Source organism: Lemur catta, chromosome 3 (assembly GCF_020740605.2).
Source record: "Lemur catta isolate mLemCat1 chromosome 3, mLemCat1.pri, whole genome shotgun sequence".
Lineage (NCBI taxonomy): Eukaryota > Metazoa > Chordata > Mammalia > Primates > Lemuridae > Lemur > Lemur catta.
The window spans coordinates 96,801,852-96,826,363 of NC_059130.1; the positions used below are offsets into that span (position 1 = coordinate 96,801,852).

The 24,512-nt window shown below is 55.7% G+C and overlaps 1 protein-coding gene and 1 non-coding gene across 3 annotated transcripts in view; both read right to left on the bottom strand.

The window, feature by feature from the left end:
* The window catches only part of KCNQ4 (potassium voltage-gated channel subfamily Q member 4), a 51,839-nt gene that overhangs the window by 21,739 nt on the left and 5,588 nt on the right, over positions 1-24,512 (bottom strand). For both annotated transcript variants that reach the window (XM_045548108.1, XM_045548109.1), the window contains exon 2: positions 545-635. In XM_045548108.1, the coding sequence (XP_045404064.1) occupies positions 545-635 (91 nt within the window). The remainder of the gene's footprint in view (positions 1-544; positions 636-24,512) is intronic.
* LOC123636128 lies at positions 21,605-21,711 on the bottom strand. The gene has a single exon (XR_006734339.1). It is a non-coding gene; the product is annotated as a U6 spliceosomal RNA (small nuclear RNA).

Sequence of the window (24,512 nt, forward strand, 5' to 3'; positions counted from 1 at the left end):
CCTGGGTGGACTTGAGGAGGATTTCCAGAAGGCAGGTGGCCCAGTCTAGGCCCTCCAAGGAGACCAGGGCCCAAGTCTGTCCTCCCCTTCTTACCCCCGTGAGCTGTCTGGATTTTTCTGCTCCTCAACCTGCCCTCCCTCTCCCAGACATCTCAGAGCCCCTAACCCTGGCTGGGTGACATAAGGGGTGGTTATCTGTCAGCTGTTGCCCTCTGAGGGGCTTCTGTTGGATATTTTTTGTTTAGGAAAAAAAAAAAAAAAAACAAACACCTAATCTAAACTATAACCCACCAAAAGTGGCATTAGCAGTTTTTGTTCCGAGAAGCGGTGGACCCTACTCACCTCTTCTATTCTGGGCCCATCATAAGCCCTCACATAGAGGCAGGCAGTCCCCCAACACCTACTATAAAGTGGGGACAATGCCCAGAGAGGGGCAGCCACCAGCTCAGGGAACACAGCACTGCAAGCTGCTCTCTGAGCTATGGTATGAGAAGCCTCTCTCCACCTTACACAGGCCCCTCAGACCTGGGCTCCCAGCACTCACCAAGATGAGTAGACACTCGTTGGCAAATTCCTGGTGCTCCTGGATAGTGGACAGCACAGACAGCACCAGGCAGCTGAAGACCAGCAAAAATCTGCAATTGCAGCATGAAGGAGAGGGTTAGATTGCTGGAGGGACAGGACAGCCAAGGAGCTTCTGGCAGGGGGCTGCTGAGTCAGGGGAGGAGGGAAGCATTATTTGGGGAGAATTATTTGGAAATCATAATCAGAGTTCCCCAGAGTTACGGCTCTGTGCTGGCCACCAAAGGCAGCACTCGCCAAACCCATGCTGAGCTCACAGACACCTCACAACTCTCTCGATTGCCCCCTGACATAGGTTGCACCTCAGAGAGGTGGTCATTCCACTGTGAGTGGCAGGTATGTCTGGGCTGGCAGTGGGAACAGACAGGCTTGGGGTTCCTCCAGGCTAAGCCACCCACAAGTGGTGGCCTCAGCGCCTAGCTCAGTTTTAAGTTGTCTTGGGAGGCTTAGGGGAGGTCAGTGGCTGGAGGAGGGACACCTTTCCCCATGCACACCAAAGTGGCAGGGGCATGACCTCATCTGCAGAATGGGGACAACTGCCTCTGCCTTCATGGGCTCTTAAGGAATTAAATAAGGATACAGCTACCAAAGGACAGGGGATCAGGGCGGACAGGTAGGGAGGGAAGGATGCAGTGTGGAGAGGGCATAGGGAGGGGAACCAGGCAGTGCGGAGCTGGGCCATTGAGGCCAGGAACTCCCCTGGGGACAGTGAGAAGCTACCGAGTGGCCCAGAATCCAATGTTTAGAAATGGAAGGAACTTTAGAGCCTAACTCATCTAATGCTTCCCTCATCCCCAGTTGCACATATGAGGGAAACTGAGGCCCAGAGAGGGAGAGAGATTCACCTAAGGTTTCCTGGTATGTCCAGACCAGAGCTGAGATTAGAGCCAGGGTTCCCAGTGGACAGGAAGAGGACAGAGGGCGTAGGAGAGAAGCCGGGGGCCTTGGCGGTACGGGAGTATGTGAGGGAGGGCGGGATGAAAGGGTACAGTCTCCAGAAGCAGCAAAGGAGAATGAGCCGGACTCCAGGAAGCACCCCTCTTTGGGATGGGGGTGTGCTGGAAGAGACTCCAGAGGGAACGGGCTTCTCTGGAATACGTTCCTTCTGGACTGACCCACCGGCCTTCTCCAGACGTCCCCAGAATCTCCCCACCTCTGCACCGCTGCTGGCACCGTGTGTGCTGCCTTGCACACCTCACCATCTGAGCCTGCAAGACTTGCTCACCCTGCAGCCCTACACAGACACAAATGCTACCTGCTCTGAGGAGCCCCCCTGGCTCCCCCGCCCCCACCCCACTGTTCCCTCTCTAGAACTTCTCCCTCGCAAGGCTTGCCTCCCTGTGTGTGGCCCGAGTCACTTTCTACATGGCTTTATTTGTGTTCGTGTTTCAGGGTGGCCTTAAGGGCATGGGCTCCAGGTCAGAGAGGTCTGGGTTTGAATCCCAGTCCCACTTGTGTGTGTGGCCCTGGGAAAGTCACCTGCCTTCTCCAAGCCAGTCTCCTTATCTGTGAAACGGGGGCTGGTGGGAGGATGACACGTAAAGGGCACAGCCCTACCCTGACCCACTTACCCCTCCTTGGACAGGGGCTCCCAGCCTTCTTGGAGGGCGGGATCTGGGGCTGCATCCCAGCGAATGCTCTTGGCTGGAGAAAGTAGGTGGCAGGTGTCGGTGGAGTGTTTGGAATGAATGAGTGAGGAGGAGGCTCCCGTCACCTTTTCCAGCCAGCGCTGAGTCAGCACTGACACGAGACATGAAGGAGCAGGAAGGAAGAGCACCAGCTCCTCGTGCTCACTAATTAACCACAGAAAAGGCGGCAGCCACATCCACCTGGATGGGGACTGCCCTGAGACAGGGTTTGAGACTGGCAGGGCCCTCCCAGAGGTCATCTCATCTAGCCCCCTCCCCGGGGAAGGGCTGCAGCCACACCTTCACGGGCCCTCCCCCTGGCCCTGGACAGACACCCCCAGTCCCCTTTCTCAGCTGACCCCAGAACGTCAGGGAGCAGTGGGTCACACTGGGGCGTCCTACTAGGTGTGTCAAGAATTTTTTTTTCCTCAACACTTTTCTTACCCTGTCAATAGTCACACATCTATAAAGTTTCCACTTCACAATAGGTTAAGTGAAAGAAGCAGATTACAAAACATTAAGGGCAATATGATCCCAATGTTTAAAATACAGATGTTTTTTATGTACATACCAAGAGCCAGCAAGGCTTATCTCTGGTGGCAAAATGAAGTGACACAGCTTTTGTGTTGCTTTCTGCTTATGTGTATTTCCTAATTTTTTAAGAGTATAAATGGGTTGCTTGGGCAATAACAAACGGATATAAATTTTAAGATACGTTTCCTTAAAAGAGCAAACAGGAAAAGCCCACTTTGAATGCTGCCTCCCCCACTACACTGGCCTCTGCCATTTAGCAGGTGTGAGGTGTGGCAGCCGCGCCCCGGAGTCCAGCCCGCGTGTCCAGCTGCCTACTCAATGTCTCCTCTCAGATGTCTAGTGGCCTCTCGCACTGAGCATGTCAGACACAGACTCTCAATCTGCCCTCAAACCCAGCTCACCTTCGGCCTCCCCGTCCCAGCAACGGCACCACGGTTCCCCCAGGGGCTTAGGCCAAATATCTGAGTTCTCTTGGATTCTCCATATCCCTCACCCTCCACGGCATGTTCTGTAGCAAATTCTGTTGGCTTTTCCTTCAGAATCCAGCCCTGGGCGGGCCAGGTCTCACCATCCTGACCAAGCCACCACCACCCAGCCCTACCTGCTCTCCCTGTCACCACTCTTGCCTTCACACTACAGAGCGAAAGTGAAACTCCTCAGCATGTCCAGCAGGGCCCTGCTAGACCTGGACCCTCCCCCACCTTGAATGTGACCTTCTCCACTGCCCTGCTCACTCGCCCCAGTCGCTCCAGCCTCCTTGCTGGCCCCGGAACACACCGGACACACTCTGCCCCCGGCTGTGCCCTGCTTTGCCATCTCCTCTGCCTGCTGCTCCCGCTTGCCCTGTTCTGCTCAAATGCTGTTCCTTGGAGAGGCTTCCCCAGCCATCTCCTCTCTGAAATAATGGCCTCATCCCCACTCTCTTGCCCCCTACCCTGATTGATTGATGATTGATGGATTTCACAACACTGTTGAAAGACTGAGTAAATGAATAGCAGGAATTTGCATTAAATGAACATTGAAACACCATGTATGTCACTAAAGCCCCAGTTTGTACCCACTGAAGAGGCTCCCAAAGCTCCCCAGTGCCTGACTTGTCGGGTTCCCCAGTGTCTTTCCCAAGAAGACCTGCCTCTGACATTGGGCGGATGGATGCTGCTTACGAAGCCCCTGAACTTCACCTCCCGCAGCCTTAATCCACTGGCTGGGAGTTTCTTTACCCTCGATGCTCAGTGCATGTGCAGGGATATACTTGGTCTGACAGGGAACATCCTGTGTTCCAGGTGCCTGAATAATTATCCCCATCTTCCAGATGAGGAAACACAGCCCAGGGAGGGACAGACTTGCTCACAATTGCACAGAGAATCAGTGGCAGAGCTGGGACTGGATCTCAGTATCTGGAGATCTGGGGTGGAGAAGAGAGTGTGAAGGAGCCCCTGAGCTGGGTCTGGTTGTGTCTGCCGGAACCAGTGTGTGGCTGATGCATACGACAATAAGGACTGTCTAAGGATTGTCTGTGGCCCGCCCTGGGGCCTTAGCTTCTCCATATATACAAGAATAAATGGTACATAGAACTACCTGGCCTGGTCCCCCTGTAATCTCCCCAGCAGAGAGGCCAGACTGACAGCCACTTTCTGGAGCACGCTGATTGTGTCTCGCTGCAATGAGGGGCCCATGTCCTCCCTTGCCCACCCAAGAGGCAGAGCTGGGACAGGTGGGTGCTGCTTGGCTTCCTGTCCATATCCCCCCACCCGTTCCACGACTATTGACTCACTCAGGAGAGAGCAAGATTAGGGATGAAAAAGTGAAAGGTTTGCTTAGATTCATGGCTCTCAAACTAGAGTGGGCATCAGAATCATCTCGTGGGCTTGTTAAAATACTGATTTCTGGGCCCTGCTCTTGATTCAGGGAGCAGGAAGTGGAGCCTGAGAATCTGCATTTCTACAAAGTTCCCTGGTGATGCTAATGCTACTGTTCTGGGACCGCACTTTGAGAATGACTGGCTTAGCAGATGGGAGTGGCTGTGGCTGAGTCAATTATCAGCCACCTCAGGGCTTTTTAAACAACTGTAGGCATTGCCTTCTCCCCATTTGCATATTTGCTGCACAGGGCAGGGGCAGGGGCAAAGCCCTGCCAGGAGGTGGGTCTGGTGCTGTGACAAAGTAGTAACCATAACTTCTCCTGCTGGCCGACAGTTTCCTATCCACCAGGCGCTGTGCCAAGCCCTCCACATGCATGTTCTTAATCGCATCTTGCAACAACCCCGTGGGAGCAGTACCATAACCACCCAAAGCTTCCAGATAAGGAAACAGAGGCTCCGAGGGCTATACTATGATGGCTGCAGAATCCTGTGAATATACCAGAAACACTGAATTGTACACTTTAAAAGGACGAATTTTATGATATATGAATTATATCTCAATAAAGCTATTATTTAAAAGAAGAACCACAGAAAGAAAGGTATATTAACTTGTCCAAAGTCATAAGGTCAGAACCTGAACCCAAGACCACCCAAACCACCAGCCAAACTAACTCTCTGGGCGTCAGTTTCCCTGTCTGCAATGTGAAGGTGGGGGAGAACTCAACAATGGTTAAGGTCCTGTCACCCTTGTGACTCTACAGCAGTGGGGTGGAAGGGAGAGGGTTGGTCATCAGCCTAGCTCCAAATTCTTGGGGGATGTCCCCGTAAGGACAGAGGCTGGGAGGCTGGACAGAGATGGGGATATGATGGAGGGGAGGATGGCAGGGAATCTCACAGCAGAAAAGAGGTTGTCACCTATCCTCTCTGGGCCACATTCACTTTAGAAACATTAGTTATTATCTACACTAAGCCAGGTTTATCATAAAGACAGAAATGAATAGTCCAGGTCTCAAGAAATTAACAACACAGAACACAACTCAGTGGTGACACGATGGATGAGGTGATGACAGTGTACTGGGAATTGGGAGAGCCCTGAGAAGGCGTCAGGGCAGTCAAAGTGGAGGGATCAGTGAAGGCTTCTTGGAGGAGGTGACTAGCCAAGGGTGGGGGCACCGCGGGCAGAGGAAGCAGGATGCACAGGCAGCAGCGGTGTGGCAGTTTGCAGGCGCCCAGGACGGCTGTAGTTCTGGCTGGTGGGGGCCTAAAGAGAAGCGGGCAGTGGAGGAACCGGAGACGGCCAGGTCCAGGGCCTTGAGTGGCGCTCTCAGGCATGTTGAACGTTATCCCAAAGGCAATGGGGCTTCATCAAAGAGTTTTAAGAGAAGGAATGGCATAATCTGAGCTGCGTTTCAGGACACCACTCACGGGCAGCAAGGAGCACGGATTGGAGGAGTTGAGACTGATCAGGAAAACCAAGCAGAAGGTGCCACAGTAATTCAGATGAGAGAGGAGGGTGGCGCAGGCCAGGATGGTGGCAGCAGGGAATAGAGGCACGTGTATGGGCTGGAGAACGCCGCAGCAAGCAGGACTTGGTGAATAGTTGGCAATGGGGACAGTGAGAGAGAATGACTCCTCTATTTCTGGTTTGGGCACCGGATGGATGAAGGTGCCATGAGTGACCTCATGGGAGAGGGGAGACTCCAGTGGCAGAGCAGGTGTGGGGTGGCGAGTTCCCTTTTGGACATATTGAGACACTCGGTATGAAGAGAGACCCAGGCTGGAAAGGCAGACTTGGGAGCATCGGGGTAGAGAGGGTGACTGAGGTCATGGGAGTGGGTGAGACAGTCCAGAGAGCTTGTGGCAACGTTGGTGGGGGGGGGGGCAGGGCACGGGGACCGATGGAGCCCCAGTGGTACAGAGGCAGGAGAGACTGGAAACGGTAGCAGGGGAGATGGGAGGGAAAGCAGAAGAGAGAGGCGTCAGAGGCCAAGCGCAGAAAGTGTTTCAAGGAGGGAGTGGACAACTGTGTCAAATGCTGCCAAGAGGTCAAGTGAGATAAGGCCTGAAAAATGTCGTCTGGATTTGGTGACATGTTGGTCACTGGGTACCTTGGCAAGGGCAGCCGCAGAGGGTGGGGAGGACCAGAGCAGGCCCAGATGAAGTGAGAAAGGGAGAGGGGTGGTGGGGAAGTGGAGACAGTGAGTGTAGACATGACTGTTTTAAGATCGCAAAGAGGAGAGGCAGAGATCAGTAGCTGGAGAAGGTATGGGAAATCTTTTTTTTCTTTTTTTTTTTCCTTTTTAAGATGAGAAAGCCAGAGTGGAAGGAGCCAGAAGAGCAGGAAAGAAGAAGTTGAAGATGCAGGGGAGAGAGGAGTGATCAGTGGGCTGAAATCCCCAAGGAAGCTGGGAGGCTGGATCGGGAACCCGGGAGGGCTTCTGTCCTGAAGGAAGGACCCCTCCGGCTGCCACTGCAGCGGGCAGGGGACCAGGAGGGAGAGGGGAGGATGCCAAGAGAGCTTCTGTCCTCTGGGGGCTCCATGAAAAACAGGCAAGGCCCCCCTTCTCAGAGGTGGGCGGGGTGGGGGGGGGAGTGACCTGAAGAGGTGGGGGGACCTGAAGAGGCTGGCAGAGGGAGCTGACCAGGCCCTGGAGAGGAGTCTCACGGGAGCACAGGGCCATTATCCCCAACAGCGAGGAGGAGTGCACAGACCTGGACACTCACAGGTATTCAACACATGCATTTGTTGGTTTTGTTTAGTTTTTGTTGTTGTTTATTTTTAAGGCATGATTATCCAGGGAGGAAGCAGCCTGTGTGGGAACACGGGACCCCCCCCCCCCACCAAGCCAAGGTAAATGCAGATCCAGGTTCTGCCCCACCCTTCCTCCTGGGTCTCCTTCCTTCCCTCCCTCTCTCCAGCGCCCCCCACCCCCACCCAGGCCTGAGCCAGTGGCTGGGGCCTGCCCGGCCACCAGTGGGCTCCATGACTTCTGCATCTGGCCTGGGGAAGGTGTGACTCCTTTCTTGCTCCCCAGACCAGGGCCTCAAAGGCAGGGCTCTGTCTTCCCTCAGCTGGGAGACCCTGAGGCCCATCTGTCCCCATTCAGCCAAGGTTCCTGGAGGGCAGAAGCCATGGGCCTCACCACCTTCCAGCAGAAAGGGGTTCTTTAAACCTCCTCCACACTGAGCTGATACGGAAGAAGGGACTTCAGCCAGACTTGGCAGGCACTTCCTGACAAGGGGTGCAGTGTGGCCTGGAGGGCCCCAGGCTTCTCTAGGGAGAGCGGGCACTTACTTTCTCTTGCAGGGGGACAAAGGGGAGGGGCAGTAAGCCAGGCCTCAGAGCGAGGCTCTTTCCAAGAATCCTCAGGGGCTGGGAGGAGAAGTTTCCCCTGATCCAGCGATTCTAAATATGGCAAAGGGAGCAAGAGCACGTGACCCAGGGCCCCACACCAGGGCTGCTGCCTCTGCTGCTGCTTCTCTGGGCCAGAGGCCTGCGCTGGGGCTCGGCGCTCGGGATGAGGCCTTGATGGAGCCTCAGTTTCCCTGTCCACAACATGACGGTGGGGTACTACTCAGTGACGGCTAAAGTCCCTTCAGCCTTATGACTCTCCAGCAGTGGGGTGGAAAGAAGAGTGTTAGTTCTAAGCTCAGTTCTAGTTTCTCTGAGGCTGTCCCTGGGGGGACAGCAACCGCCAGCACATAGTACAAACTAGGAAAAAAATGCCCTCTCTTGGAGGACCTATTAGAAAAAGGCATTCCCTCTTGCCTGACAAGTTACACTAACTTGACCTCTCTAGATGGACCCATTAGAAACAGGCAGTAGCCAGGGGAGCCGCATGGAGCCACCCACGGGGCTGGCACAGAGCCTCTCTCTGGGCTGCCCCACCCCTGGGCACAGGCTGGATTTCAGCACCGCTTAGCCCTGAGCTGGGCCCTTTTGGAGTGCCCAGACTGCGTGCCAGCCCCGTGGATGGCTCCATGCGGCTCCCCTGGCTACCGCTGATTTCATCTAGAGCTGGAGACTGACCCAAGAAGCACCCACCCACAGGTTGGGCTGAACCAATCAGACTGTCTTTCTCAGGCATGGAACTAAGAACCACAGAGAAAAGTTGGCAGAGGGGCAGAGAGAAGCAGCAGTGAGACTGCACACCCCAGAACCTCATCTCCCGCTCTCCAGTCCACGCATCCTGGATGAGCGTCCTGCCATGAGGCCTCTTGAGAGTCCTTCTCTTTCCTCACCATAGCTGTCCTCCACCCCCACATGCCAATTTTTCTTGAGCCAGCTTGAACTGTCTCCATCACAGTAGGACATGGAAGGCAGTCTTTTAGACAAAGTATTTGATGAGTGATAGCTTCATCCTCTCCCACCTGGACCAGCCCCAAAACTTCCAACTCGTTCTCTCTGCTTGCTTCTACCACAGCCAGACCACCTGCTGCACCAGGTAAGTGGGCTGAGCAACATGTCGACATCAGCCAAGGGTGGAAGAGGAGGAGCAGGGCCCATCCACCTCTTAGGGGCTGGCCAGGCAGCACTGACTCCTCAAGCAGGGAGCTGTGGGGCTTGCAAGCAGGAGGCCATCAAAGTTGCCAAGCAGGGGAACTAAGGGGTGGATATAGGCAGCCAGGATTTGCAAAACTTAAAAAAGATGGCCAGTGGAAACCTTCCCTCCGTTCCACTGAGCAGCTCCCTGTGGATTCGCGTGGCTGAGTTTTACATGCTAGATTTGGCATAAGATATAATTTGAACGAAGAGCTTCAGTGCTTTTTTTAAAAGTGCGAAATCCAATGACTTGCAGGCTCAGGCCCAAGCTCCTTAGCATGGTGCAAGGAAGGCCTCATCCACCCGGTCACCTTGCTCTTCTCCACCTGGTGCCCAACCTGGCCCTTGGCACTACATTATAGCTCTGTCTCCCACAATGGCACACGGGCTTTTACCCCTCCCCATGCTGTGTCTGCCCTTCTTCAACCAGGCAGGAGGCAGGGTTAGGTGGGAGCCCCGACCTGATGTCCTCTAACCCCACCCCACCTCTATGCTCACCCCCACAGTGGTGTGTACCTGTGTGAGGACCTGCCTCCTACAGACTGAGAGCTGTTTGAGGGCAGCGTCCTGTCCTTTGCATCTTTACCCAATGAGTGCTGGGTAAGTTTCCTGAGAGAGTGCTGGGCAACCTCTCACTGTCACCAACCACTCCCAAGTGTGCCCTGCCACCCCTGCCTGGCTCCACAGCTCAACCCTCTCCACAGTAGGGGGGATTATGAAGGAACCAGGGTGGGCAGCAGCCCCTAGGATCCACATGGCCTAGAGCCACAGAACACTCCCTCACTCATTCATTCATTCACTCATTCATTCAGTCACTATTTACTGAGTGCTCACCACAGGCCAGGCACAAAGACAGAAAACATCCTTGCCTTCATGGGGTTTACATTCTGGGAGGGGGGGATGGATAATAAATAACCAAGTAAAGGTTCAAATTGTCTGATGATGATGGGGGAAAATTGCATGGAAAAGGGGGACAAAGGGACAAGGGGACAAGGTATGGGACTGGGTGACTATCTTACAGAGGGTGGTCAGGGAAAGCAGCTTTGATAAGGCAGCATTTGAGCCATGAGGGCATGAGAAGAAGGGAGTTCTGAACAGACAGAAAGGCAAGTGCAAAGGCCCAAGCCAGAAGAGCGCCTGGTGTGTTCCAGAACCATCAAGAAACGGGTGGTCCCAGAGCGAAGTGGGCAAGGGGAGAGCGGTAGGAGGTCAGGGCAGAGAGGCAGTGGAGGTGTGAAGTGGACCCTCGCCTGGCCATGGTCAGGATCTTGGCCTTTACTGCAAGTGAGATGAGGAGTTTCGAGCAAGGAGTAGCTCTGTCTGATTTACGTTTGCAAAAGATCACACAGGCTGTTGAGTGGAGGACAGACTATGGTGGGGGAGGGGGGAGCAATGACATTTGCCCCACCATGAGTTGGGAAGCTAATGGTATAATCCTAGCAAGAGATGACAGTGGCTTGTACAAGGTGAAGTGGAGGTGGCGAGACGTGATCAGATACTGGCTATATTGTGGCACTGAAAGATCCCTTGGCTATCAACCAATCCTCGCATTTATTGATGGAGAAACCGAGTCCTAGAGGGGCCTGGCTAACTTGTGATCATACAGTAGATGAGAGACACAGCTGGGCCTAGCCCCCAGGTTTCTCAATTCCTAAGGTAATGTTCTTTCATTTCTCCTCTTTCTGTAGAAGGACCCAGGCACTTTCACTCCCTCCTCAAAAACTCCCTCATCCGGGAGCCAGGATGGGACCTGCCCCTGCCCTTCCTGCTGTATGTAATGGGCAGCACTGGGTTCGAGGACTCCCCAGTTCCCCAGCTACTGGAGCCTGGCAGGGGTCAGGGTCACCTCCAAGGAGCCTTCTGTCCTGATTCAGCAGAACCTGTGCACTAAGGTGGGGGAGGGGAAAAGAGGGAAGATTCTAAAACAGGAGAAGGAGCTTAGTCCCTGCCACTTAGTTCTCAATACACCCAGAGCAGAGAGAGCGCCAAGAAGAGCCGACAGGAGAGAACAGGAGCTTTGGGGAGGGCAGGGCTCCCTGCAGAGCTCAGGTACCACAACTGAGCCCAGCCTGGAAGCTCTAAAGACTCAGCCATTGAGGACCCCACCCAATGGTGGTTTGGAGACATGAGGGAGACAGGTTTCAATTCCTTCACGACTAATAAGCAAAGCAGCATGCAAACTCACAGGCCACACCTGGGGCAGCCAGTTGCAGCTGCCCTGAGAGGCTCACTCCCAGTGGGAACCCCAAATCCAGGACCAGCCAGACTGATTCCAGTGGGCTCTGCAAGCCGGGAAAGGCTTGCTGTGTGACCTTAGGCCAGGAGCTCAGCTTCTCTGGGCCTGTCCCACAGCTAAGGTGGAAGGGATGTTGGGAGGGTCTTAAGTTGGAAGCTAGGAGGACATCCACAGACACAGCCCTCGGTTTCCTCAGCCTGGAAAGGGAAAGGCTGCTGGCCTGCAGTTCCAGCTGAGCCAGAGTCCTCTAAAAGGCAGGAACTTGCTTGGTGGCTCTGAGAGAGGTGTCAGGATTGGGGGCAGCAGAGAGGAAGCACAGGGGTGTGAAGAGAGCTAGAAACCTGGGTCCACAAGTTCTCTGTCCTGACTCTGTCACCAGTCAACTAAAGAGTTGGGAAACTGAGTCTCAGCTTCCTCCTCAGCAGGAGGAAGGGATTGGGTGGGGATCTCTAGGGGCCTATTTTTCACTGCTCCATCTGGGACAGGTGATTCCAGCTTCCCAAACGGGAAGTGAGGCCCTGCACAGCTCGTGAAGCTGCCAGTCTTTGGGGACTTCAACGTTCCGGAGTCTCCGGAAGAGGGTCTTTTACTTGCAAGGAAAGTTTAGAGGGACCTCCTTCTACCTCCAAAACTCTCCCATAATTGAATAATGATAGCAAGGAGGAGGCAGGGTAGACCAAAGCAGAACTTCCCATAACTTATTAACCACATAAACGGTGCTGAAGATCAGAGGAAGGGGACAAATTATATCTCTGGTCCTGACGCCCCCTCGTCTTCTAACTGAGGAAGAAAGTCCCTAATGCACCACAGTCAAAAGAACAGGGCTTGAATTCAGCTCTGCATAATCTTGGGCAAGCCCACTATTCCTGTCTGGGACTTAGTTTCTTAGTCCTTCTCATGCAGTCTGGAGGCAGGGGTCCAGACCGGATGAACCCTGAATAGAGAGGTTGCAGAAAGGCTTGGGTTCACCTCGGGACACAAGAGGCTGACACCAGGCAGGGGTCGTCGGGAGAGGGAGGAGTTTCTGGAGGGAGGGCTCCTGCGGGACTCCTTCCCCGGCACGGTCCTCTGCTCCTCTCACCCGCAGGGTCCCCTTTTGGCAGAGACGCCAGGGTTCCGCGCCCTGGGGTCGGCGCGGCCATCCCGGCCTCTCAGCGTGGGAGGGGCAAACTGGAAGGGGCGGGGCACGACCGGGGCGGGACCCAGCGGTGGGCGTGGCCCCAGGCCGCCCTGCAAGGGGCGGGGCTTAGCCGACACCCGCCTCCGAGCGCGGGAGGGGCGGGGGCGGCGCCGCGGCTCCGGTTACCTCCCCGCGGCCTCCCCCGCCTGGCCGGCTTCTTTTTCCGTTTCCAAATTAACAATTGAAAACGCCGCGGCCTGAAAGGCGAGCAGCGGGCCAAGCGGAAAGTGTGAAGGTGCCGCCGCGTCCCGAGGCCGGGGGCGGAGAGGGGGGACGTGACACCCCGACCGCCTGGTACTCGCCCACCCACTAATGCCCAGGGGCGAGGACTGAGCTCCCCAAGACCCAGAGGTGCCAGGGCCCCTGAGTCGAGTCTTGGCCTGATCCGGCCCTTGGTACCGCCCGGCCGGGGTCGCAGGACCCAGTGCCCCGGCTCGGGGTGGTGCCAACCCCCGAGCGGATGGGGGGGGCGCTAGGGCTGGGTTTTCACTCCGAGGCTGAGTGCCCAGGTGGGGCAGGTGCCAGACAGCACCTTCATAGCACCGTCCTAAAGGGCTCCCAGAGTCAGGTAGTGTCACGTGTGACCTCAAGCAAGTCATTTCACCTCACTGAGACTCAGTTTCCTCATCTGGAAAATGGGGAGAGAAGACCATACAGAGCTGCTTGTGAGGAACAAATTGAGACAATACTTGAGGCTGGCCCACAGGGAACACAATCGGTAGCAACTATTATCGTGTGTTGATAATGAGACTATTGAGTCCTTGGGCCCCCTCAGCTTCTCCTCATAGCTGAAGGAGTTGCCCACCAATGCGGGATACTGGAGCTGAGGGTCTTTCCCTCCCCTCACCTCCTTAGCCCTGTTGACAAAGAAACCAAAGCCAGGAAGGTCCTTGCAAGGGGTTCAAAATCAGAAATGAGTGGGAAGAACAGACTTGAGCCCAGGTCCTGACCCCCAGGCCCAGACTCTTCCTACAGAGATGGGTGGTCCCTGGGGTCAGCATCCCAGGCACCCAGGGACACAGGCACAGGCACAGGCACAGGGAGCTAGAGGGTGGACACGAAGGACAGTTTCTGGTCCTCCCACCCCTCATAATGTAAGCTCCATGATGCAGAGACGTTATGGTGTTCACTGCTCTCTCTCCAACACCGAGTACAGGGCTTGGTGCATTGCAGCTTCTCAATAAATATTCCTTGGGTGAGTGAATGAATAAATGAATGAATGAGCAGGTCCAGTAAACTGGGAAAAGCCTCTTTAATAACTGTAGCCTCCCACCTGGCCGCCTGTGTGAAGTGGTCTGCTCTAGGGAGGGAGGTGTGGAGTGAAGTGCCCCTCTCCCAGCCTGGACACTCAGAGCAGCGGAATGGCGGCAAAAGGAGACAAGAACTGACACAGGACAAAAGAGGAAGGAGTAGGAGATGTGGTCCCGCAAGGCAGAGTTAAGATCACCTCTCTATTCCTAGCCCCCAACTCCCTACTCCTGGCCAGCCCAGGACTCAGCCCCCTTCCCCCTCCCTCCCTCCAGCGGCCTCTTCACTGACCACAATTCCAGCCCCCCACCCCCACCCCTAGTCCTTAGTCCCTTTACCTGGCAGTCTGAGTGTCCCTTCCTCAGCCCCTCCCCCATTTACAATCCTACAGTGGCTTCTTACTGTTTACAATGCAAAACCCAAGCTCCTTAGACTCGTGTTTGAGGCTGCACACACCCTAAGCACCACGCCACACTCTACTTCCCCTTGTCCTGTTCGTGTCCACCTTGGTGACTTTTGTGCTCTCTCCTCTCCTTGGATTGGCCCCTTTCGACCCCAAGAATCCCTGATCTGCTTTGGGGAGGAGAGCTCTCTCAGCCGCTGGTGTGGATTCCTGGCCCCCACAGGACCCCCTTGTGACTCTGTCCTGCGATAGAGTCTCCGGGCTGAGGCTGTTCCTGCCTCCGTCTCCCCCCCCCCAATGAGATCCACCCCTCTACAGCAGGGCCAGTCTGACTCCTCCACACCCCTCAGGCTGGCCCAAGTCCACACTCACGTTCAGGGAGTGAACCGAAGACCTGGGTCACCAGGGCCTTGAGCTCCAGTGAGCTTACACTGCCCCGTGAAGCCTGGGAGCTCTGGGTGAGGCTGCCTTGCGGTTGCTGCAGACGTTGCGGGGGGAGGATTGACGCATGTGCTCCCCTAACACTGCGGGGCTGGGGAGAGAGTACCAGTGGAGATCCACATACTGTGAGGCTAAATATTTAAAAGTTTAAATGAAGTTAACAAGCTGTTAAATAAAATATGTTCTATCCTTTCTGACACACATACCTTCATAACGATCTGGAAGGCCAGGTTGGAATTGAAATTCTTGGACTCCTTGAAGTCCCATGCTGGAATCTGGCAGGGAGGGGAGAGCTAGCTCCTGCCACCCTCCGGTCCTCAGATTCTCTTCCCACACTGGGCCCACCCCTCCCAGGAGGGGCGCTGGGTCCACTTCTCAGTGTTGCTGGCTGCTCTTTCAGGATCCGGCCACACTCGTTGTAACCAGCTGCCCTTGGGCCTAGGAGCTCTGACAGCTCTTGGGGGGGTAAACTAGAGAAGGGCATGTGCAAGCCCTGGAAGTAGACACGAGTATTTGGCCAGAGAATTCCAGGGTTACCTGGAATGTGTTCTAGAACAAGGAGGGCCATGTGCAGCCTCCAGGTTGAACGAGGGGCCATATAGGCTGAGCGGGCAGAATTCTGGGTCCATACCCTCAACTCCACCCTGCTTTGATCTGTTTTACATACTGTGCTTCTGTGGCAAGTTTCATTTAAAGAACCATATCTACTGCTTACAACAGTTTGAAAAGCTCTCATCTAGACTCTCCTCCCTACTGAACACAGGCGGAAGCTGAGGTTAGGGAGATGCCAGTGACCGCACTCACGCTACAGGCCAAAGCAAATCCAGGCACCATCCCAGGTCTCCTGCCTCTCTCCCAGGCCGGGGCCTCCATGAACTACCCAAGGCCTGGCAGCTCATTTCTGATCCACGAGACCCAGGGCCTCCAGTGGGATGGGCCTCGGGGAGGAGGTGGGGTGCGAGCGTGCCTGCTGCTGGGGCCTCCTGCCTTGTCAGGGGGCTGGACCCTAGACTCAGGTTGCCCAGCTCAGGAGTGGATCGAGAGGCCAGACCAGGCCAGAGAAGGAGAGGGAGTCCTGGTATAAATAACCGTGGGGGGCCGGGATGTTTGGGCCCGTCTCCCGGGTGACGGCCATGTTTACTGCCCAGAGGGGGGGCATGGCCCACACATTTGCCTCCCTGACTTGTAGCCAAATTTCTTCTCCAGGAAGGGGTGGCCCAGGATTAGCCCCAAACACTCCAGCTCTGTACCCCAATCATCTTCCCCCAGCTGTGCCCCAACATGGGCCCAAAGCCTCCCTGACATTTCCCCCATTTTTCAGCCCCAAATGCTGCACGGTGCTGCACTTCCAGCGGCCCCAAGTGCCCGGCATTTGCCCCCCTAAGTCCTAATTCTGCTCACATAGTAGGGGGGTGGGGAGCATGAGCAGGACAGGGGAAGGCCCCAAGCAGAGGAGCTGGCTGTGTGCCAGGGATCTGAGCTGGGCCACTGGGCATGGGGCAGGGACAAACCTCTCCCACGGCCCTGGCCAAGACAGGGGGAGGGCTGCAGGCCCTGGATTAGAAGAGTGCAAATCCCTCTTCCCAGCCCAGTGCTCCCCCATGCCTGTCATGTGAAGGGCATTAGATGGCCAGACCCCATCAAGGAGGGGCTAGCAGGTGCCCTCATGGTCACGCTACAGCCAGCTCCTTTCCCCAGCCAGCCAGGCCAAGGGGAAAAAAACACTTGATGCAGGAGGACAAGTGGAAAGGTTCCCTTCCCCGTGAGGCAGCAGCTGCAGCCAGCTCCAAACACAGGGGCGCAGGGGCTGCTGTGAGCCGAGTTCCCGCCAGCAGGCCAGCCCAGCCCAGCACACACATACACACGCACCCTGCCCAGCCGACTGATGGGTCTTGCTTGGGACACCAGCTGATTTTCACTGAGAGAACAGGCTCAAAATTGGGGCTGTGTCCGGCAGGGGTCCTAGGCAGGCACCTGAATGCCTGGGCTCCAGCCCCATCTCAGCCACTTCTCAGCAGAATGACCTTGGGCAAGTCACTTCTGTCTGAGCCTCAGCATCAAATGGTGTGATACCTTCCTCCAGGGTGGTTATGAGAATTCAGCGGGATTCGCTGAGCAAACAATGATTAAACCCCACAATGGGCCAGGCATGCCTAAAAGTGCTTTGTGGGACATCAAGTGGGTGAGGGGACCTCCTTCCCAGTACCAGGTGGTAATTTGGACCCAGAGGCCGAGGCTCTGAGATGAGACAAAACCTGCCCAAGAGCTCCCAGAGGTGACCTGAGCCCAGGCCAGCCTCCATGAAGCTCTGCAGAATGGCTGTCACTGGTTTATCATTGTTGGGGACAACTAAGATGCTTGGACCCAGCCTGGGTTCTGCTCTGGGCTTCACTGCTGACCTGAGTAGTGTCCCTGTCTTGTTCTGAGCCTCAGTTTCCTCATCAGAAGAAAGACAGGACGGGGTGAAACCAGTGATTTCCACACTCAATTGAGCTGCAAGGAAAGAAGGGAGATCGGAGCTGGGGCTGGCTGAGCCGTCTAGGGTCTGCCCCTCCTCCACAGCACCCCTCCATGATCTGGGCCAAATCCCTGGGTGCTCTCCTCAGGCTGTTCTAAGGTTACCATTCTAGGGGCCCACATGGACCCCAGACTACCTTTCCAGACAGCCTCAGGGCCTGCACCCACCCGCTCTGCTTCCAAGGCATCCCCAGCTCAGCCACACACACCTCCCCCCAGGCCAGGGTTTGCATAAGCAGCTGAACTTTCCCTACAGGCAAAGTCCGAGGGCTCCGGGCCAGGTTGGGCCCTGGGCAGGGTTAGTGGACAGCTCCGGAGGAGGCACGGGGTGGGGGGGCGGCTAGGTCCTGGGGGAAGGCAGAGGAAAAAGGAAGCCAAGTTGATGGCATCCCCTGGGCTCCCTGCCGGAGTCCTTCCCCCTGTACCATCCTCCTCGCCAGTCCCGGAGTGGAGTTTCTAAAATATGAATCTGCTCGTGTTACTCCCGACTTTAGTTCCTTCCTGTCTTCTTCTCAGGAAGTTGCTGCTCCTCAGTCTGGCCCCTTCACCATCACGCCTGGCCCTGCTCATGTCCTAGCCTCTTCTCTGGACACCTTTTGCCTCTTCTAGGCTCTCACTTTTCTGACTTCTTGCTGTTCTTTGCAAATGCCCTGTTCAGCCTGATCTCTGGGTCTTTGCCGGTGCTAGTCCCCTGCTTGAAACACTGTTCCTTGCTCCTCTTTGCCTGGCTGGCTCCTACTCATCTTTCAGATCTCAGTATAGGCTTCCCAGCCTTCCCAGCCCTGCTCAGTTGGGGACTGGGCTTGGCCCTCAATGTTGGGCTCCCACAGGACTCCATGCTGCTCAGACATGGCACTTAACACCCTGCCTGGTAGCTGCCAGCCTCCCAGCCCATCTTCCCCAGGTGGCAGGCGAGGGTCTGGTTCACTCTACTGTGTCCCCAGCATCTGGCATAGGGCTTGGTCCCAAGGGACTTCCAGTGAAGCCTTCCCAAATGAAAGAGCTAGAGGGAACAAATGAGCCCTCGGTGTAGAACTAGGGTGGGAGCAGGACCTTGGACTTTGAGGCTCAACTGCACCTCACATCACTCCCCGGGCAGCTGGCAGACAACGGTCAGCGTGAGCTAGGGGGGTGAGATCACAGCTTCTACAGCTGGACTTCTGGAGTTTGAATCCTGGGCCTGCCACCTACACCCAGGCAAATTACTTAAGCCCTTTGCACCTCATTTTGCTCATCTGAAAAATGGGCATAACAATAGTACCTCCCTCATAAGGTGGTTAAGAGGGAACAGTGAGAGAAGGCATGGCAAGTTCTCAGAGCAGCATCTGGCACAGGATCGATGCTCACGGAGGATTCGCTATTATTATCTTTATTATTATTGAGAGCCAGAGCTGAGGGCGAGGCTGAGACTCAGAGAGGGAGGTGACTGCTGGAAGCTGCCAAGCAGGAATGTGTCTCTTGCCTTCCCACCCCAACCCCGTGCCCCCCACCTGCACTGTGATCGCGCCCCCCCACCCCCCGACACACACACACCCTGCAAGCCGCTCCAGCCTCCCACAGCACAGACTCCTTGCACCCTCGGGCTCTCCCGGCACTCAGCTGTCTGAACTGAGCCCAGAAAATTCCCATCCTCCTGGGCACGCACCACTTACTGGCTGTGTGACAAGGGTACGTGCTTAACCCTTAAGCTTCAGTGTCCTCCTCTGCGCAATGGGGATAATGAGAGGACCCACCTCCTAGGGGTCTTGGAAGGATTAAAGGAAGCGACGTGTGAAAAGTATTTAGCACAATACCCGGCGGAGAGTAGACTATGAATCTTGTTACTAAATGATGACCTCTGCTGAGACCTCCAGCCGGCTGGTCAGTGCACCGCTTCCCTCCGGCCTGGGTGCATCCCTGGGCTGCCGCCCGGGCTCCGGGGGAAAGGAATTGCTAGTCTGGCCAACCTGCTCTTACGGAGCCCGTGCGCCACCCCTCGCCAATGTCCCCCCGTCAGGGCTCAAACCAGTACAGGGGAGGGTGAGATGAGGGGCCCGGGACCCCTGAGGAGTGGCAGCCTGTGATGGGAAGATAAAAATATTAAAACCACCACAACCCCCCTGCTCTTCACAGCACTTTGTAGTTCACCAAGCACTTGACGTAGGTGAAGCAGCCCTGTGAGGTGGGCATGTAGAGATGGCGACTGTCATTCTATGTGGAAGGAGGCTGGCGCCTCAGAGAGGTTGGGTCACCTGCCTGGCATCACACAGCCTTTAGGAAGCGGAGGCGGGAGGTGAACCCCAGCCTGCCAACTCCTGATCCCGTGCTCCTTTAACTCCTGATTCTGGCTGACCCTTCCCCGACCAGCCCACGCTTGAGAAAGAGCCTGGCTGGGCCTGGCTGTGCTGCGCTCCAGCAAGGGCAGGGGCTGAGGCTTCCACCCCGCCCACTCCTCCCTCTCTGGCCCCCCGCAGCTCAGGAGGGAGGAGCCAGGGTGGCGCCCAGACTCAGGGATTTTACGCACCAGTAAAATTTCCAAAAACACTTTGGGGACTGCATAAGTATGTCAACTTTTTATTTTGCCAAGTAAGGACAATTTTTTAAAAATTCCCAGCCCATCATTTCATAAAAGAAAGGACATAATTTCATACTCAAAGACAGTCTTTAAATGGAATAAATTTAGCTTTATGAAAGAGTCACCACATTGTCCTTATTTTCCTAGCTTTTGCCTTAGGCCACTAAAAACTGCTATGGGTCTGCTGAGGAGTTAGACAAGCATTCGGAGGTGGGACTTGGCAGTCACGCAGACGTGGGTTCAAGTCCTGACGCTGCCACAGACAAACCCTGTAACTTGTGTGTATTATTTCTCTTCTCTGAGCTTCAGTTTGTTGTCTGCAGAATGGGAACAATAATAGTGACTGCCACATAGCATGTTCTGGAAGAACCAGACGGCCTAGTGTCTGCAGAGCACTTGCCCAGATCAGTCAGGCCCTGGCTTCCATCCAGTGTCCCTGCCCTGCCCTGTCAGGCCCCCCACTGCCCACAGGGTAAGGCCTGACAATTGAGGTCCTCAGGGCCCAGGACGCGCCAGATGCTGCCTGTCTCAGGGCGCAGGGGTTAGGGGGACAGGTCCCACCTCACAGCTTTCGCTCTAGCCGTTCCCTCCTCCCGTGTGCGTGTCCAGCTTGGTGTCTCCACACACAGGACCCAGGGGTCCTTTCTCCACTTCTCTCTAGTTGGCAAAACCCTTCTCATCCTTACGACTTGGCCTCGATGCCACCTTCATCCCTCACTCGGCAAACATTCGCTAATTACCACCCATGTGCCAAGCACAGTGCTCAGCCCCCACCCACCCAACTCGCACAGCTCGGTGCGGAAAAGCAAAGAACAAACAGGGCTGGGTGGGCAGAGCTGGCCTGGGGTGAGGGTGGGCAGGAAGCACCTCCACGGAGACGTGGTGCCCAGACTGGGACTGAGGATGAATAGGAGGTAGCCAGAGGACGGGGCGGTGGGACAAGGGAGGGGGTCACAGGCAGAAGAACACATGGAGCACTAAATAGCACATCACTTTGGGACACTGAGTCATTTCTTAGGTGAGGAGCAAAGAGTGCTTGTGGGGAGGGGGTTTCTGACTTGGCCACTGGGGGTGGGGGTGTCACTGTCAGGTGGACCAAGGAAGGAGGGCAGGTCTAGGGGGTAGAGGCTGAGTTTGAGGCGCCCAGGGGATGAGGAGGAGAGGCGTCAGCAGGTGGCCGCACAGGAGGCTCAGGCATGATACTGCAGAAGGCACGGCTGTCATCACGGAGGGAACGCTTGATGTCACAGGACTGCATGAGACCACCCCCCAAAACTGGGTACAGAGAACAAGACAAAGCCCCAACATTCAAGGAGCAGAGAGAGGAGGCAGAGCTTCTGCCAGAACCAAGAGGGAAGAGGCAGAGGTGGCCATGAGGAAAGCCAAGGGGAAGTGTGTCCAAGAAGGAAGGCGACAGGCTCGGCCTCTTGCTCAGGGCAGCTGGCAGAGTGGCGGAGTGCACGGCTCCCGGGAGCCACGTTCTGCATCTGAATCCTGCCTCTACTCCCATCAACTATGTTGATGGTTGGGCAAGTCATTTAACTTCTTTATGCCTTAATCCCCTTATCTAGAGAATAGGGCTAATATGGTTTTCATGTGTTTTTGGGGGGGGTTGTTTTTTTTATTTTTGAGACAGGGTGTCCGTCTGTCCCCCAGGCTGGAGTGGGGTGGTATGAGCATAGCTTACTGCAGCCTTGAACTCCTGGGCTCAAGTGATCCTCCTGCCTCAGCCTCCCCAGTAGCTAAGACTACAAGCGCTTGCCCCCATGCCTATCTAAATTTTTTTATTTTTTTGGAGAGATGAGATCTTGCTATGCTGCCCAGGCTGGTCTTTTTTTGTTTGTTCACTTTTATGTTTTTTTTATATTAATCATTTAAAAAATATGGAACACTTCACAAATTTGCGTGCCATCCTTGTGTAGGGGCCATGCTAATCTTCTCTGTATTGTTCCAATTTTAGTATATGTGCTGCTGAAGTGAGCACCCCAGGCTGGTCTTGAACTCCTGGGCTTAAGTGATCCTCCCACCTCGGCCTCCCAAAGTACTGGGATTCCAGGTGTGAGCCACCGTGCCCAGCCAGTATATTTTAAGTATAAAAAGCATGGCGGCGGGGGAGGACTGATACCCCCCTCAGTCTTCTTGCACCCCCAGGTTGCACCTCCCTTCCTCTGCTGGGCCACGGGTCACACTTTCCTCCCTGTTCTGTCTCTCCCACCAATCCCCAGAGGTTGGAAAAATGAGATGAGTGAATGAACTCAGGGGCTGCTCCCTCCTCTCAGAGAACAGGGGCAGCAGGAAGGCAGCACCCTCTTGAGCTCCTCTAGTATTATGAGGAGAGGGGGCGAAGGCCCCCCTGTGAGCTGTATCCTTGGGCAATCAGGTCCCTCCTCCTGGCCTCAGTTTCCCCATCTGTGAAATGAAGCCTGTGGATCTGCTCATGCTCTGAGGTCCCCTGGCTCTGACGTTCCGTAGCAGGGATGTATGGAAAGAGGACAAGGGCAGACAGGCCTATTCCTGACCTGCTGGCCCTGACCCCAAGGGAGGAAGTTCCGTGGGTCTGGGTCCCCACTGTGCCCGGGGCTGGTCCCTCCAGCAGAGGGTGGCAGCTGGGCCAAGACGGGCAGGAGCGGAGGTGCCTGGGGATTATGCTGACAGAGCTGTTCCCTCTCTCCCTGCTTCCCCCATCCCCTCCCCTCCCCGGGGACAGACAAGCCCAGCAAAAAATAAACCCAAAGACAGTGACCTGGACAGGCTGAGGCCCCAGAGAGCAGAGGCCGGGAAGGAAGGGTGGAGGAGGTGCAGCCTGTGACCCCACCACCACTGTCCCAAAGCAGTGGGTACCTGACTGGATCCCTGCCCAACCCCAAAGTTGGGCTCAGAGGGAGCAGGTATCTACCCTCCATCGTTCACACTGTGGGGAGGGGAGCCTTTCCTTTGCTTAATAGGGACCATTAGAGCAAATATTTTGTCCGGCCCAGCTAGACGGGGGTGTCCAAGTTTGGGAAGAGTACCTCAGAGAATCTCACTCCACCTCCTGGTTATTGGGCAGTCCTTCCCGCTGTCTGACCTCCATCCCTTCTGCTTCATTTATCTCCAGCAAGCTTTCCCTCTGTCCCACCTGCCTGGCCCCAAGGTGTCTGAGGAGTCTCAGGAGAGCATACCCCAATATTTCCCTCCAGCCCCTAGGCCAGAGACCCTGCTCCACGCATGGCTCCCCAAATCTCCAGGAGGAAAGGACTAGGGAAGGCATCGCTGAGCTCCCTGCTCCCTCTGCCTCCCTCCCTCAGGCGCTGCCCACGGATTCCCAACCCAATTAGTCTGCTGCCTGGGGCTGCCCTCCCTGGGTGCCAACCCCCAGGGCACGCAGATCTTGTCCTAGGGACAGAGTTGCCCAGAGAGCCTGGAGTCCTGGGGAGGGGGGCTCTCTGGGAGCCCCAGAGGTCTGATCAGCACCTTCTCCCTAGCCTCTCAGAGCCCCTCTTGGGGGCAGGCAGCCTCCTGGGTGCCCTTTTAAGTGCCACCGTGTCCTCTGAGGCGGCCCAGGAGAAGGTGCTGGAAGACAAACTCCCCACCCCCAACTCTATAAAAGTCAAGGCCCTGAGACAGCAGCTCCTCTCATCCACCCAGCACTGCTCTGTGCCAGACAGCCCCAAGTGGTCCACTCTCCTGTTAGGCCCATTTTACAGAAGCGGCTACTGAGGCTCAGGGACTGGGGTTGAGTAGGTGTGGGCACCTTCCCAGTAAGGCCTGAGATCTCTAAATCTCCTCTGGGACTCCCTCCCCTCATTTCTTGAGATGATTTGGTCAGAAGAAGGTGGGCGTGTGCCCCTCTCTCCCAGGAGGCCCTGGCTGCCTGTTTGAGAGCCATGGCTCCACTTCCATCTCCCTGGGGCCAGGCGAGCTGCCAGGGTTGGACAACAAGGTCCAAAGCTCGGCCTCATAATGACACTCTGGCATACACCTCCTCCCCACGCACGCTCGCAGCCACGCACAGACCTCTCTCCGAGCCTGGCGAGAGGAGGCAGTGGAGGCCAGTGGTCCCGCGGGCTCTGCAGCCTCCTCACGGCGCTCCTCCCCACCACCCCAGGCACACCCAGACATACCGTGCTGAGCTAGGGCCACCTGTCAAACCTCACCCCAGAGGAAAAGCATGATGACAACAATAACAATATAATAATAATGGTAACAAGGGTAATGGCTAACGGTTGTGCCCTGCACAGTATCTTGTGGTTTATCTCATCTAGCCCTGACAATCCTAGAGGCAGGTGTTATTCCCATTCCCAGATGAGAAAAACGAAGCTCAGAGAGGTTAAGTAATTTGCCCAAGGACACATGACTGCTAGAAGTAGAGCCAGAAATGAACCCAAATCCGTCAGACTCGGCGCCCATGCTCTAAACTCAAGTCCCCACTATTCCCCGGCTCCCAGCCTCTCAACTCCCACACTAGGGGCTGCCCCAGGGCAGACATTCAGAATTCCCTGCTGGGCCCCCTCACCCATAGAGAATTGGACCTGCCCAAGGACTTGCCCAAAGACCCACGTCAGTGGAGGGGAGGTGGGGGACCTCACGTGACTGCTCCAAGTCCAGGGAGTTCCCTGCGTGGCTTCCTTTCAGGGCAAGGGCAGGGCCTTGGCCAGTTCTGTAGATCCTTCCTCTCTCCCTGCTCCCAGGCAGTTCCAGCTCCCTTGACTGGCTCAGAGAACCTTAAATTAATTACCCACTCAAAGTGCTGCCATCAGCCCAAGAATAATCACCTCTTGAAACACTCCTGGCTCCAACCTTCCA